The 15,643-nt window shown below is 43.4% G+C and overlaps 1 protein-coding gene across 1 annotated transcript in view; it reads left to right on the top strand.

The window, feature by feature from the left end:
• The first annotated feature begins 8,671 nt into the window (after positions 1-8,671).
• Positions 8,672-15,643, top strand: part of LOC117739009 (calcium/calmodulin-dependent 3',5'-cyclic nucleotide phosphodiesterase 1C-like) — a 53,979-nt gene continuing 47,007 nt past the window's right edge. Inside the window, exon 1 of the mRNA XM_034545251.1 lies at positions 8,672-8,756. Within this exon, the coding sequence (XP_034401142.1) occupies positions 8,672-8,756 (85 nt within the window). The remainder of the gene's footprint in view (positions 8,757-15,643) is intronic.

Here is a 15,643-nt window from a genome sequence, read left to right as displayed (position 1 = left end):
ATAAATAATATTACATTACGTAATAACATTAAGATATCCCTCAAAGTTGTCTCTCTCATATAAAGCTACACAATAAAAAAAGTATTTTAAATTGGCTTTATAAGTTTTAAATAATAGTTGTAAATGCAATCGTAACAGGCAACCACTAGGGCCTTTATGATTTAGCGAACACGCTAATAATAAAACACAACTCCATACTATCAAGTGTGCCTGATGTAGCCACGGCCATCAAATTATTTCTGACAATACCTGTCGCAAGCGCTGAAAGGTCATTTTCCAAGCTAAAACTGATCAAAACATATCTCAGAAGCTCCATGTCACAAGAGAGGCTGTCCGGTGTGGCCATCCTTAGCATAGAGAATAAATGTGCGCGCAGTTTAGATGTAAAGAGCGTGGTTCAAGACTTTGCACACAGATTTGCTAAAAGACGCGCACATGTGTATTCAAATGCAAACCTGTAGAAAGTAGCCTACCGGTGTATCGACTATATGTAGGCATATTTGTTATGTTGTTGTAACATATGTTCTGTTTGAGCTGTTTGATAGGCCCTAGCATATGTTTTGTTTCTGTTGGAATACATTTGTTCTCTGTTTGAGCTGTTTTTTCTGATTGAATAAATTTCCCTCAAAAGAAAAGCTTGGGTCCTGTTCGTTTATCTTTGGATAACGACCGCCGGACAATACATTATCCCTTACATATGGGGGGGGGGGGTCTCAGGGTTATTCTGCAGGGGGGCCTCATGTGTTTCCCTTACAGCACTGCTCATATATTATTGCTATTCATTTATGAATGAAGCACAGCTCAGATTAACCAGCATTAATACCAAGACTGCAGTGGGTTGTACTCAGTAAATGAATAATTGAAAGTGTTTGGTACATTTTTCTTCCCGTATTTAATTTAACAGTCTTATTACGCTTATTTTGTATTTAGTCTTAAATGACTTGAAGTAGTGATTTTATTAAGAGGAAAACCTTCTTGACAATCACTGCAATCCTCACCAAGAAATCTTAAGCCTGAATCTCGAGAGGCACAAATAACAAAAGAAATGTTGAGAAAAAAAAGGGCCTTAAATTATAAATATTGCCTTCAGTTGTATTTGCAAATGGGCATGAAAGATGAATACAAAAACAATTAATTGAATTAATAAAATAAATAATGATCCATTTATTCATTTTAATGTTAAGCTTGTGCCTGTATGTGTTTGACTGGCATCCCTTTTTCCATTTGCATCAGCTACATGTGTATCTTTTTTTAGGATGAGTGGGCCGATGAGATACAAGTTAATGGTCGGTTGATAAAGGCTACATTAATTGGAAATGTTCAGACAGTGATTACAAACAATGGATGTCATTCCCGAAGACAGACAGGAAGGAAATTGGAAGTCTTGGAAAACTTAAAGAAGGTTAATTTGAGGGCAAAATAACATTCTTGCGCAGACGAGACTTCACAGCAGAGTTCCAATTTTCTTAAATGGCATCAAGAGCAATGGTAAATATTTCCTTTCAGAAAATGTTTTAAAAAAATAACAAAGAATATGTGTCAGTTTAACAAGGATAATGTCAGTGTAGATGAATAAGAAAGTAAATGCACACCTCGCTGTGTAGAGCAAACATCCCTCCTCTCCGGGATTGCTGGCTGTCTGTTAAGGAGGCGTAAACCTGTTTCCTAGTTGGGCCCCAGTTGAGCGAACTTTACCGGCTTTTGGAGCAGGCATCTCCAGATGGCTGATTCCAGAGCAGCTCGTGGTAATCGTGGCTTTTCACAACCTAGATCCATTTTCCTGGAGCCCGACAGCCCCTGAGATCTGTTTCCTCTACTGATTAGGCTGGCCTCCCATATTCTTTCCCCCAAAACAGAGAAAAAAGACAAGTACTTGGATTTATTAACTGTCTGCAGCAACGGTCAGACGACCTCTGGAGTTTTGCTTGCCAAAGCTCGCCTATAAGTGCCTATGGTTATTTTTGTCAGCCTGTAGCAGTCTATATTATTTGGTGTTTAATTTTTACTTTGCTGGAAGCGGAAGTTATCGAGACGGAGTCGGTGAAATTCCCCGAGCTGTGTGAGCCTACGGGTGATGTTACACCAGGGCGTTAGATGCTCCGACGTTTATGGGATGTCCACAACATTCCGTGGTGGATGGCGGAAATTATAACTGTTTTTACAGAGGCAAGCCACGGAGATAAGCCACGCCCCCTTTTTGCAAATGGTTGCTAAAGACGCGAATGAACACAACTTGTCACCATAATAAGAACACATGTTTAAATACAAACACTTTGGAGTTAACGGGAGTCTTGTTTTCCTGTTTTGGTAGATGCTAACTGCCTCTCCGCACCTCCAGGCCAAGCTAACACGTCAAGCTAACACGTCCTGGACCACTGAGAGCTGATATCAACCCTTCATCAAACTCCTGGTAAGACGGCACACGAAGTAAAGGAGCGTCGCTGGGTTGGATAATTGTTACGTAGGCTACTACCCTTTACTGAAAAAAGCATAACACTTAACTTCATGTTTAAAAGATTTGAAAGTCCCCAATGAACAGTTCAGAGTTATAAATCATACCAACATACACTGTAGATTAGTTCAATTTGGTCGTTTCGTTAGCTTTGGAGTGCACTCTTCCTTTTGGACTGACATCAGCCGGAGCCAAGCCATCTCCGAGCTCAGTCTCTCTTTGTAATGCAATGTGGGGGACAGTGGTGAGAAGTACACTTTACTCCACTCTGGCTTTTTATATATTTCCTCTGCCTGCACTAGATTAAACTCACACACATCTACATCTCCATCTCTTTCCCATTAAAGTAATTCATCCAGCTTGTTCTGGCGCTCGGCTTGTAGTGCAGCGACCCCACATTCCCCCGCAGCGCGCTTCTTCATCCGCGCATAACAGACAGAGACTTTGTGCTTTTATCGCCTGTTTTATCATCAACCACAATAACAACAAAAAATCAACTTCAAGACTGAAATTACAGCGAGAAACTTGATCTCAACTAAACAATGTACAGTTCTGTGGGGAAAAAAAACTAGGAGCTATAAGTATAATAAAATCCTGGAGTATCAGTATAATGTACTTTGCAGATTTTTCACATCCATTTAATACTTTTGAATAATGATTTGGAGGATCTGGAAATCCTTTGGATTGTTACTCATCCGATAGTTCGACGTACTCTCGTAGCTCAAAAGTGAACTGAAGTAACAACACGGGAGAGTCAGAAGGTGCAATAACGTGCGCTGATATCATGCGGTACAGACGACAGGTGATCGTCGAGGCAGACCACAAACCACTTGAGTCAATCATGTTGAAACCCTTGGCAGCCGCCAAGTTTAACGAAGTTGAACTTGAACAGTTAAGTTCAAAATCTAAAACTTGTCAGAGGTCTTTGAGTTAAAGAGAATAAGTAAGTGGACATAACTAAACAGGGCTGTGATGTTTTACAGTGTACTATCCACTTCCCACTCTAGATGTCACACCAAGACTAGCCGGAGCACAGTACTTCAGTGTACTAGACGCTAGATCTGGATACTGGACAATAAAACTCAGCCAGGAATCATTCATGTTAACGACGTTCAACACCATCTATGGCAGATATCGGTTCAAGAGGCTCCCTTTTGGAATCATTTCTGCATAGGATGAGTTTCAGAGGAGAGTTGATGAAGCCTATGAGGGGCTTCAGGGTGTCACAGCCATCGTGGATGACATCTTGGTGTATGGTCGCACCAAAGAGGAGCACGATGCCAACCTGCACGCCATGCTGGAGAGAACCAGGGAGAGAGGAATAAAGCTAAACAAAGACAAATACACCATCTGCGTCTATGAGGTGAACTATTTTGGACATAGACTGACACGAGAAGGCATCAAGCCTGACCCCAACAAGGTCAAGGCAATTCAAGAAATGGCTCCCCCACGCAGCAAAGTAGAGCTGGAGACCATACTGGGCATGGTCACCTACCTCTCCAAGTTTGCACCTAGACTTTCAGAGACGATTGCCCCGCTCAGACAACTGCTGATAGAGAACAGTGAATTCACGTGGGACTCAAATTAAGAAGCTGCATTCCAACAAATGAAAGACCTGCTAATACAAGAGCCCGGCCCAGTGCTCACATACTTCGACCACACCAAAGAGGTGAAACTACAAGTCGATGCATCAAAATGCGGCTTAGGAGCAGTCTTGCTTCAGGGAGAGAAACCAGTTGCATATGCATCCAAGACACTAAATGAGACTGAAGAAAATTACGCTCAAATTGAAAAGGAGCTGTACGCAGTGCTCTTTGGATGCAGACGCTTTCATCAGTATCTGTACGGACGACAGGTGATCGTCGAGTCAGACCACAAACCACTTGAGTCAATCATGTGGAAACCCTTGGCAGCCGCACCGCCACGCCTACAACGCATGATACTGCAACTTCAAAGGTACGACATTACCATTAAACACAAGCCTGGAAAACAGATCCCGGCAACGCAGCAGGTGCATCATCACTAGTTTCCGGTAAATTTCCTTGTTTTGTTTGCAAAAGCATATAACAGGAAACTTAAGTGTAGTTGAGAACAAGACTATGCACACCTAGCTCAGCTGGACCCTGAATGTAGCAGGTTGGGAACATTGTCTGCCAGAAACATAAACGTAAACATAAAACGTTCTGTTGTTTCTGAACGTCTTTGTCATCAGTGTCTGAACGTTTCAGCCCTATGCCTGGCAAGTGTGAGAGTGCCGAGTTGCGTAGAGGCCAAGAGCGGTATTGCAGACAGATAGAGATTTCAATTATAGCTCTCAACATATTGAAAAAAATAACTAGTTCATTTTTTGGAGCTGTGAACTTAGTTCAAAATTTTGAATTATGAACTGAACTAGTTCATTTTAAAATTTGTGAACTATGAACTGAACTAGTTCATGTAGAAAGTGAACTTTCCCAACACTGTTTGTTACCTAGCATATTGATTACTTGGTAAACTGAAGCCATGTTCTAGGGCTGCAACAACGAATCGATAAAATCGATTAAAATCGATTATTAAAATAGTTGGCAACGAATTGCATTATCGATTCGTTGTGTTGCGCGATTATTACGCCACCCAATAAGATGCGGCGATGTTTGAGTATAAAAAAATTAAAAAAGTTGAGTTGAGTGCGGAGCGGAGCAAAAAAAAAAAGCCGGTAGAGCAAAGACCATCGGAGAGACCCGTAACGTTGTGCGAGAACTAACGGTTATTTCCCCCAGTGGTGAACGGCTGTTTTTACGGAGACAAGCCACGCCCCCCCCTCCCCCCTCTTCCTGCCGGCCTGCATGCTGCTGGAAGCGGAAGTTATTGAGACGGAGTCGGTGAAATTCCCCGAGCTGTGTGAGCCTACGGGTGATGTTATGAACCCAGACACCAGGGCGTTTATGTTTATGGGATGTCCACAACAAGTATAAAGCAGAACTAGTGGTTATTTATTCCGTGGTGAACGGCGGAAAAAACTGTGTTTACGGAGACAAGCCACGGAGACAAGCCACGCCCTCCTGCGGTTTATCGACAAGTGCGTCTTATTTATGTAAAATTTGCAGGTGCGGCCTATAGTCCGAAATTTACGGTACCTGTTACCTTTGCATTTTCTGAATAAAGGGTTGGAAATTTTGTTTGAAATTTTGTTGTTCGATGAAAGAATAAAATGTCAAAAAAGTCAAAAAATGTCATTTTTAAAAGTTGTATTATAAATGTTTGCATGCATGTCTGCTTATGACAAGGTAAATACAGTTAAATTACCCCAATAATTAATTGTAATTCCCGTTAATTCCCGTATATTCCCGTGGAAAGTTTCCAACTTTGAATATTCCCGGAATTTTGCAACCGTGATCATCACAGACCAGGTGCATCATCACAGACCAGGTGCATCATCACAGACCAGCCTCCTCCATTCAGAGACTGAGGAAGGACACATGGAAAGAACAACCTTGTGTTCTTTCACTCAGAAGCCCAACAGGGGCAGTTCACCTGTGTTATAACCATTGTTATGAGAGGAAAGACCATTATTTTCACCTCCATTCAGAAGCCCACAGAGGCATTTCAACCTTGGATATAACTAATATGTGTGTAGTTTTTCTGTCAGGGGAGGCACCGGGGAGTCTGGGTGTTTGCAGAAGAGCTTACCATGGGGGGGGGGGGGGGCACTGGCCAGTGCACAGGGGGGACCCTCCCCTAACCTAACCCCTAACCCTAAGAAAGTGTCTCAAAATACCAGACTTACAAGTTTCATATGTTCATGAATACTTGATATTTTCATCACTTTACTGCCTCAAAGCTGTATTTGTTTTCTTTTTATGCTCTGAAAAGACTTTTCAGCCTAAACATAGGCCAAAAGTGGATTTTCTTAAGGCTGCAGTGCAAACTTCAAGTGCTGCTCTCTCTGCCTCTACCTGAATCCGTACAGATGAAGATGATTTGCTGGTTCTTGAGCTGGTGTGACTTTCTGCTTGATTTCTCAACACAAACATTTGTTTCCACATTGGAAATACTGTCACTGGGTTTTATTTCACTCTCAATAATGATTTTCACCAGGTTTGGACATGTATGTCCACCTTTTCCCAGCATCATTCATGAACACTCAATATTTTAGCTTTGAACCATATCTCGTTTCTTCCTTTCTTTATGAGATAGGATTTGTGACAGAAATTGATGTTGTTCCTTTGCTTCATTGCAAAGAGTTATGTATTTATCAAATGTACATTGCACCTCTGTTTTGTATTCTCTGTCATGCACTGAATTGTACTTTTAAGAAGCTTTGCTTGCAAGTCATGGTGGTCCATTCGTCAGTTGTCCAATTATATTTCAAAGCAAACACCAATTGATCAGCGTGATGTTGATCAGCTGTTGAGTCTAGCGATGTTATCAGCTTTTGACTCCCGCAATGCGATCAGCTGTTGACTCACGTCACATGTCCAATCACACCGTAGCATAACATTAGCAACGTCCAATACTATTGCAATACATTACATGTTAGTTCTGCCACAAACACAGAATCACATTGACACGACCAGTCAAAAACTGTTTGCTTCCCATCCACACCTGTTCTCATTATCAGGCACTTACCTATATGCCTTTGGATGTAAATGTACCACCCTGTGTTCAAATGTAGGAACTGCATGAACCAATTCACCTGGTGTTTCCCTTAAAGATAAACGAAAGCAGCCACACACACACACACACACACACACACACACACACACACACACACACACACACACACACACACACACACACACACACACACACACACACACACACACACACACACACACACACACACACACACACACACACACACACACACACACACACACACACACACACACACACACACACACACACACACACACACACACACACACACACACACACACACACACACACACACACACACACACACACACACACACACACACACACACACACACACACACACACACACACACACACACACACACACACACACACACACACACACACACACACACACACACACACACACACACACACACACACACACACACACACACACACACACACACACACACACACACACACACACACACACACACACACACACACACACACACACACACACACACACACACACACACACACACACACACACACACACACACACACACCACACACACACACACACACACACACACACACACACACACACACACACACACACACACACACACACACACACACACACACACACACACACACACACACACACACACACACACACACACACACACACACACACACACACACACACACACACACACACTAGCCTGGGGCGGTGCAAAGAGAGAGATGAACACAGGCACGTCTGAGGGTATTTAACAAAAGTCCAGGTTTATTTCCCATCCCACCAGCAAGGTAACATCCAAAAACAACAAAGTATCAAAAAAAAGGTCCAGTTAGATAACACAAAACATCCCGGAGGAGAAAGTGGTTAATTAACCAAACAAAAACTCAATCCTGGTGAATCCAGGCTACGAGGTCCTCTCCCTTGTTGTCCTCTTCCAGGTGCTCTTGGGTTCACCTTCCGCTCTCCCTTCTCCTTCCCAGGTGCTCTCCCTTAAGTCTCCCAGCCCTGCCTCAATCAGGTGCCTTAAGCAGCTGCAGCTGGGTGAGCGGTGAGGCAGGCTGGGAGATGTAGTTTTTGCACTGGTGGCCACTCTGTAGCGCCCATCCACTACCTGTCCCCTTGTGATGCCACAATATATATATATATATATATATATATATATATATATATATATATATATATATATACATACACACACACACACACACACACACACACACACACACGTCTCTTCTTCACGTAACTGTATCATAATATAGCTTAGAATATGATACAATTATGTAAACAAGGAGGTTGTGAGGGAGGAGGAGACTTTATCATAAAGGGGAGAACAAGATACATATCTGCTGCTGAGTCAGCTGTGAATGATGGAGGTTAGAGGGACAGAGGGAGAGAGCTGCTGTTGCGAGTGCTCCTGCAGGATCATACTGGCCTTGAGAGATGAAGAGCAGGGAGGAGGAGGCAAGCATTTCCCCTAAACACGAGAGCTGAAAGCTCCGCAGCGCCTCCAGCCTCTAGCGGGACTACAAGCACTACCAGGGTTACAGGCATAGTGCACATCAGGAGCCACCATGACAGAAACAACGTCTAAAAAACAGGGATTTAAAAAGTGTCGGAGTGCCACTTTCAGCATTGATGGCTTTAGCTTCACCATCGGTAAGAGACTCTGTTTCAGTGTGATATGATGTGTGTTTGTGTGAGAGACAGAAGGGCTTTGCTTGCTGCTGTTGCTGAACAGTTGGTGTTCTTTACTTTATTATATATTTTATTATATTTGAATTGTAGTTACTCACCCGGTATATTTTCCTCCATCTTTTTCCTCCATGCGTGTCCTTCCAGAGAAACAAGCTAATAGAAAATATGTTTCTGTACTGAGAGCTTTAAAACAACAGTTAGTAACTTTTATAAAATATCATTATATCCTACCAGTAGTACAACAGACAGATAATAATAATAATAATGTAAAACCTCTTTTAGTGCTCTAAAAACTACCAAACAGAGCAGAAGAGTCTCCGGCCAGTGGGCGGTGCTTAGTCTCGGCTCCACTGTTTTCTACATGGCGGTGGGTTGCACAATTTCTCATTTTACAGCTAATCCATAAATTAAAATATGTGTCTGAAATAGGCAATACAGTATATTGACCAGCACTGATTGATAGCTGTGTTTGAGACTTCAGGCGCCGATTGGCTGCTTTCCTTTGGGCACGGTGGAATCTTGCAAATGCTATTAGGAGTGCAAAGAGGAGGCCGAGGATCCAGAATATCTGTTTATTTGAGTTTTTATAAAAGTTACCAACTGCAGCTGACACACAGTCACTATTATTTATACTTCATCCAGGCTTTATTATTTCAATGTTTTTATGTATTAACCTTGTGTTTTTTACTCTTTATGTTCAATATTTAAAGTTGCTCATCCCTGTTTCAACATGCTCAAAGTTGCTCCATGAATAAATGGTTTCTCGGTTTGTTGAATGGTTAATGGACTCGTATTGGACTCATTCACCTTTTACACCTATTTATACAGCGATCACAGCTTTGGGAGTAATAAAATGATACGACCAGCATAAAGTGCATAAAAATACAATTCACCATGATGCCGAATTAGTGGGAGCCCTGAGCTTGTTTCACTGCAACGAGCCGGTGCCATCTCGGGGAGACGGGACACAACGACACCCGAAGTGTGTTTGTTGTCCAGTCTGCTCCGTAACTTAGTTTTCGTCGCTGTCATTGCAGAAAATCTGCTTCACAAAGAAGCTCTCCAAAGATAAAATAAAATTTTTTTACGACTTTCTGTGCGACCCGGTACCAACCGACCCGCGGCTTGGGGACCGCTGCGATAGACTTTTAATAGTTTCAAATATATGAAAAAGCAAGCTGAAATGTGCAAAATAAATTTGCATGCCATCCTGGTTTGCCTTCACTGACATCAGAACGAGAGCTGCTTTCGTTTACTGTGACACACAAATATGAATACAGTGAAAACACAAAACATATTATACAGAACATATTATTGTGAATCGCAATTTTACAGTGGGTCTGTGTTTACTGACTGCTGTCTCTATGGGAACCAGAAGAGATAGGGAAGTGACTGTGACATCATTTTGACTGGTGTGTTGTCAGTTGTTAGGGTGCGGAGCTCAGGGAGTCATTATCACTAATGAAGTGGCTGTTCTTGATTTCCTCATTCTCTGCCTGATTCCAGCTGTACTCCCCTCCCCCATCACTTTCAAACACACACACAAAGCAATATTTAGCTTGTTCTAGGTGGGGGAAGGTCAGTTATCCTCCTGGGTCAATCATTATTCTATTTATTTTCCTAGTAAAGAACACAATTACTTTTTTGAAATTTTGTTTACTGATTAATCTTTATCTGACGAAATATATCGGATTTCTGGGTACACTCTCAAAACAGATAAAATATCATCATCAATCATATGTTCATTAATAATACACCAGAGTTACAAATTCAACTGATGAACAATTTAGGGCGTAAAATGTACAGAAGCTGAACCCATATTCCGAACCCTGAAGAATTGAGGTACTTCAAAAAAGGATTGCTGCAGGGGAGATCAGGCCACACACTTTGTATAGCACTTTAAAAAAGTACTCAAGGCACAGTAAAGACAAACAATAGAAGCAACAACAAAAGAAGAAAGATGGCAACAGTGAGAAATAAAATAAAAAATAACATTAAAAGCAGATTTAAATAAATTAGTTTTAAGTGCCACTACACCACCGTGCAGGCTAGCACTGTCGCCTCACAGCAAGAGGGCCGTGGGTTCGATTCCCGGTCGGAGCGGTCCTTCTGTATGGAGTTTGCATGTTCTCCCCGTGGCAGCGTGGGTTCTCTCCGGGCTCTCCGGCTTCCCCCCACAGTCCAAAGACATGCTGCAGGTTAATTGATCTCTAAATTGCCCATAGGTGTGAATGTGAGAGTGAATGGTTGTATGTCCCTACATGTGCCCTCGATGGACTGGCGGCCTGTCCAGGGTGTCCCCTGCCTTCGCCCTATGTCAGCTGGGATCGGCTCCAGCGCCCCTGCGACCCTAATGAGGATAAGCGGTATTGAAAATGGATGGATGGATGGATAGTTTTAAGTGCTGTTTTTGAAAGAGGAGAGTGATGGAGAATGTCTGAGGTGATTGGGGAGAGTTCCAGAGGGAGCAATGGAGAAGGCCCGGTCCCCCCAGGTCCGATGCTTGGACAGAGTAGGGGGCGTAAGGATGTTGGTCTTTGCAGAGCTGAGGTTGCGGGTGGGAGCGTGTCGGTGCAGGAGGTCAGAAAGTCATGAAGGGGTTCAGAGTTATGAAGGGCTTTGAACTGGAATATTTGCTGTATGGGGAGCCAGTGGAGGTTAAGAAGGACTGGGGTGATGTGATCTTTTGTGTGGGAGTGGGAGAGGAGACGGGCAGCTGAGTTCTGGATGTATTTTAGTTTGTTGATGATTTTGGTGGCTATGCCGTACAGGATGCTGCTGCAGTAGTCCAGTCGAGAGGTGATGAAGGTGAGTGTTTCTGCGGCTGAAGAGGAGAGGGGCGTAGACGGACAATGTTTTTAAGATGAAAGAAGCAGTTTTTTTGATGTGCTGTGAGAGTTGGCCAAAGATGACACCAAGGTAACAGATTTGTGTGGAAGCTGTGCCCCCTCAGCTGTGAGGGGGCACGTGACAGCTGTGAGGAACATGGTGGCAGGTAGAGCAGGAGGACTCACAGTCCTCTTAGTCTATGGATTGCTTTGTAACTTTATTAGATTGACTAACATCAAGTCGGTTTTGAAAACTGTTGTCATCAACTTTTATAGTCATGGAAAAATATACGCAAACAATGCCGCTCTGTCAAGCCAAGCCATGATCAAATTTGGATATGGGAAACACGCTTTAGCCGTATCGTGAAGAAACGCACAAAACCAGCAACGCACAAAACCAGCAACTCTACTTGCTAAACCGCACTCTGATTATCACCATTTTCTTGTTGTTATCTGGAGATATTCATCCGGCCCCCGGCCCGCTACACACTCTACCAGGGAAGGAAGCTAACCCCAAAGCGGATGATACACGAATTACAACGGGCACACCTGACGATGGTTGGAGAGTGCTGCCTTCTCAGAGTGGAGGGGCTGGTGCAGTGGCCGATGGGCCATCGCTGGTTTTCCAGACAGGGTTTTGCGGTTGCCTGCAGGCCGATCCGCAGCTTGCCTTGGGGGGACTACTGGAGCCGAGCCTGGAAGCTAACGTGATGGCCGGTAGCACCGCGGGTTTGTCGGACGCTCCATGCTGAGCCACGGCGTGCTCCGGCCAATGCTGACATCTGTTCGTGTTGCCCACGTGGACGACAGCGACAACAACAGGAGCAGCTAACACCATCAGCGTCGGGTCTGTTAGCGGCGGCTCGTCCTCAGCCCGGATCCACTGCAAGTCGGCTTACACAACTCCCCTGTAGGAGCTGTCAACGTAAACCAACCCTGACAAAAACCAGGAATCCAGCTCTGAAGAAACTCAGGACAAGAATCTTCAGGACATTGAACCACGCCAAGTTAGTATGGAACCCTCGTTCTAAACCTAGAGGGTTGTTATGTGGTCACTTGAACATCCGTAGCTTGGTACCCAAACGTGAGCAAAGTGAACATTTACTTGACAATCTCTCTATCTGCTGAAATGTGTTTTTTTTATTATGTCTGTACCGCCCACCCTCTGCCAAAAAAGATTTCTATGACCAACTAAAAGCCTTCCTAAATCACCATGCAGACCATACTGAAGCAATTGTAATTAGGGATTTTAATATCAACTGGTATGTGATAAAAGACAGAAAAATCCTTAACTAAGTCATGATTCTCCAACTCCTTTTCAAAACCAGTTAATTCTACGCCCCGTTGTGAATTCATACCAAAAAACTAGCAACATAACCTAGCGGCAGCCCTACACGAATATAACTGGGCCAAATTACTCACATGTATGAACCCTGAGAGTGGTGGTGATCTGTTTAACAGGTCAGTCAAAGAGATTATGGCCCCTTTCATCAGTAGAGGGAGAAATAAGGTGAAGAAGGGTAACTCTACCGTGGGTCAATGAGGAATGTAGAGTGCTCATGTCTGCTAGAGAGACACTGTTGAAACAGTCGCTGAAGACCGGCCTGGGTACCGACAGATTAAAATATACAACGAGCAGAAATAACTCAGGCGTTACGTAAGGCTAAAGCCAACTTTTTCCTGGAAATCATCGCAAATGCACAAGGTAAAAAAAACATTAACAAATTGGTTGGCCGTAAATGCAAACAGGACAAGGAACTAGAGCTCTCTATAAATAACTTTCTAGTGAGCGATCCCATCACTCTGGCTACTAGTCTAAACCACTTTATTTTGGAGTCCGTGGATGAGATAGCCAAGCTCTTCTCCTCTCCTGAATGCAGTGAGAGCCTGGTCAACTCTGTCTAACTAAAGACCAATTTGTATCTTACTGATAATATCAAAAATAGCAGAGAAATGGGTTGCCCAACTTCTTGTGGAGCATCTCAGCAAAGACCCTGTTGCATCCTATGCAGTTTGGTTTTCGTGCTCACCTCTCGACCGAGACGGCCCTGTGTGTCCTCATTGAAAATATCAAGGGTCTGTTGGACAAGAATGCATGTATTGGTGCTATCGTTTTAGATCTCAAGAGAGCTTTCGACACTGTACATAACCAAATCCTACTGTCCAGGTTAACCCATTTCAACTATTCCACCCATGCTCTTAACTGGTTCAAATCATACTTATCCAACAGAAAACAATATGTTACTGTAGATGGTGCTAGGTCTCCCTGTCTTGAATGTCCTATAGGTGTTCCTCAAGGGTCAGTCCTTGGGCCGCTTTTATTTTCCCTGTTTATTAACACACTACCCAACTCCTGTCAGAATATACATACACAGATGTACGCGGATGATGCTGTAATCTTTACATCAGCTAAAAACAACCAATATGCTTTATGCATCCTATCATCCGCTATGTCTTATGTTCAGGCTTGGCTCACTAAATCCTGCCTCCTGTTGAATGCTAAAAAAACTGTATGTATGATTTTCTCCAAACCTGCCCAAAAAATAACACACTCGAACATATTTGTAAAGGGAACAGAGCTAGACTTAGTAATGGGGTAATTCTAGACTCCACCCTGACATTTAAGAGCTATGTCAAAAAGGTAGCGACCTACATCAAATTCAACCTACTTAACTTCAGGCACATCAGAAACAGTTTGACAGAGAACGCAGCAGGACATTCCTACATTCGATGATCACATTTAGTGTACTGTCTGACCAGCTGGTCACTCACGTGCATAACAACACTCAAACCCATAGAATCTCTGTATAAGAGAGCACTCAAAGTCTTTGACAAGAAACCGCAAACCCATCATCACTGCCACATCCTGAACAAACATACATTTTAAAGTTTTAACAACCTTATCAGCCTTAAAGAGGCCAGCATCATTTACAAAGCCCTAAATGGTCTGGCACCTCCTCCGCTGAACGAGTACATCAAACAGAGACCTGTCTGCGGCTCTGCGGCCCAGCGACTAGAGTCACCAGAGCCTCCGACAGAGGCGACTGTGTCATCCCACACAGGCGCACCACCTTTGGTCAGACTGTTCTGTCTGTCAAAGGCGGCACCCTCTGGAACACATTACCATCGTCTGTTAGGGAGTGCCCAACCTTCAGCACTTTTAAAAAGCACATGAAGGGATGGCTGTAGTCCACCCAAACTTGTGCACATAGATAGTTTAACCTGGGTTAGCAGTATTCGTACTGTCATGGATATGTGATGTATTAATGTTATATGAATAAATGAAACCGTAAATGTGCAAATTAATTAATGCCCTTATGTGCAATTTATCTGTGTGCAATATGTGAAATAAATGACTATATATATATGAGCTTCTTTTTTTATCCATTGTTAACTTTTTATTACTGTTGTGTATTGAACAGAGTTACAGAGTTACATAAACACATTCAATGAATGTGACAATGTATGAATGGACCTCCACAATCCATGAAAGGAGGTAGAGAGAAGGGGGGGGGGAGCGACAAGCAGGACCAATGCAGGACCAACGCAGGAGGCCGGCTCACCAGGCATCAGACACCTCCAGGTCCAATGGACCCTCTGAGACGTGAAGTCACAAAGACTCCGGGGAGGAAGCAGAGTTAATAAGGTGCAATGGAGAGATGTAAATTCATCCATAAGTAGAGAGAGAAGAGGAGATAGGAGCTCAGTGTATCCTAAAACATCCCCCAGCAGCCTATAAGCCTATAGCAGCATATCTAGGGGCTGGACCAGGGCAAACCTGATTCAGCCCTAACTATAAGCACTATTAAAGAGGAAAGTCTTAAGTCTGTTCTTAAATTAGGGGGCTGTGTCTACCTCCCGGACTGCAAGTTCCATAAAAGAGGAGCTTGATAACTGAAGGCTCTGGCTCCCATCCTACTTTTTAGGACTCTAGGAACCACAAGGAGCCCCGCATTTAGTGAGCGCAGCTCTCTAGTGGGGCAATATGGTACTACAAGCTCCTTAAGATATGATGGTGCA

The sequence above is a fragment of the Cyclopterus lumpus genome, chromosome 11 (genome assembly GCF_009769545.1).
Source record: "Cyclopterus lumpus isolate fCycLum1 chromosome 11, fCycLum1.pri, whole genome shotgun sequence".
NCBI classification, from domain to species: domain Eukaryota; kingdom Metazoa; phylum Chordata; class Actinopteri; order Perciformes; family Cyclopteridae; genus Cyclopterus; species Cyclopterus lumpus.
Note: the sequence above shows the minus strand (reverse complement) of the source record. Positions and strands in the feature narration are given on the sequence as shown.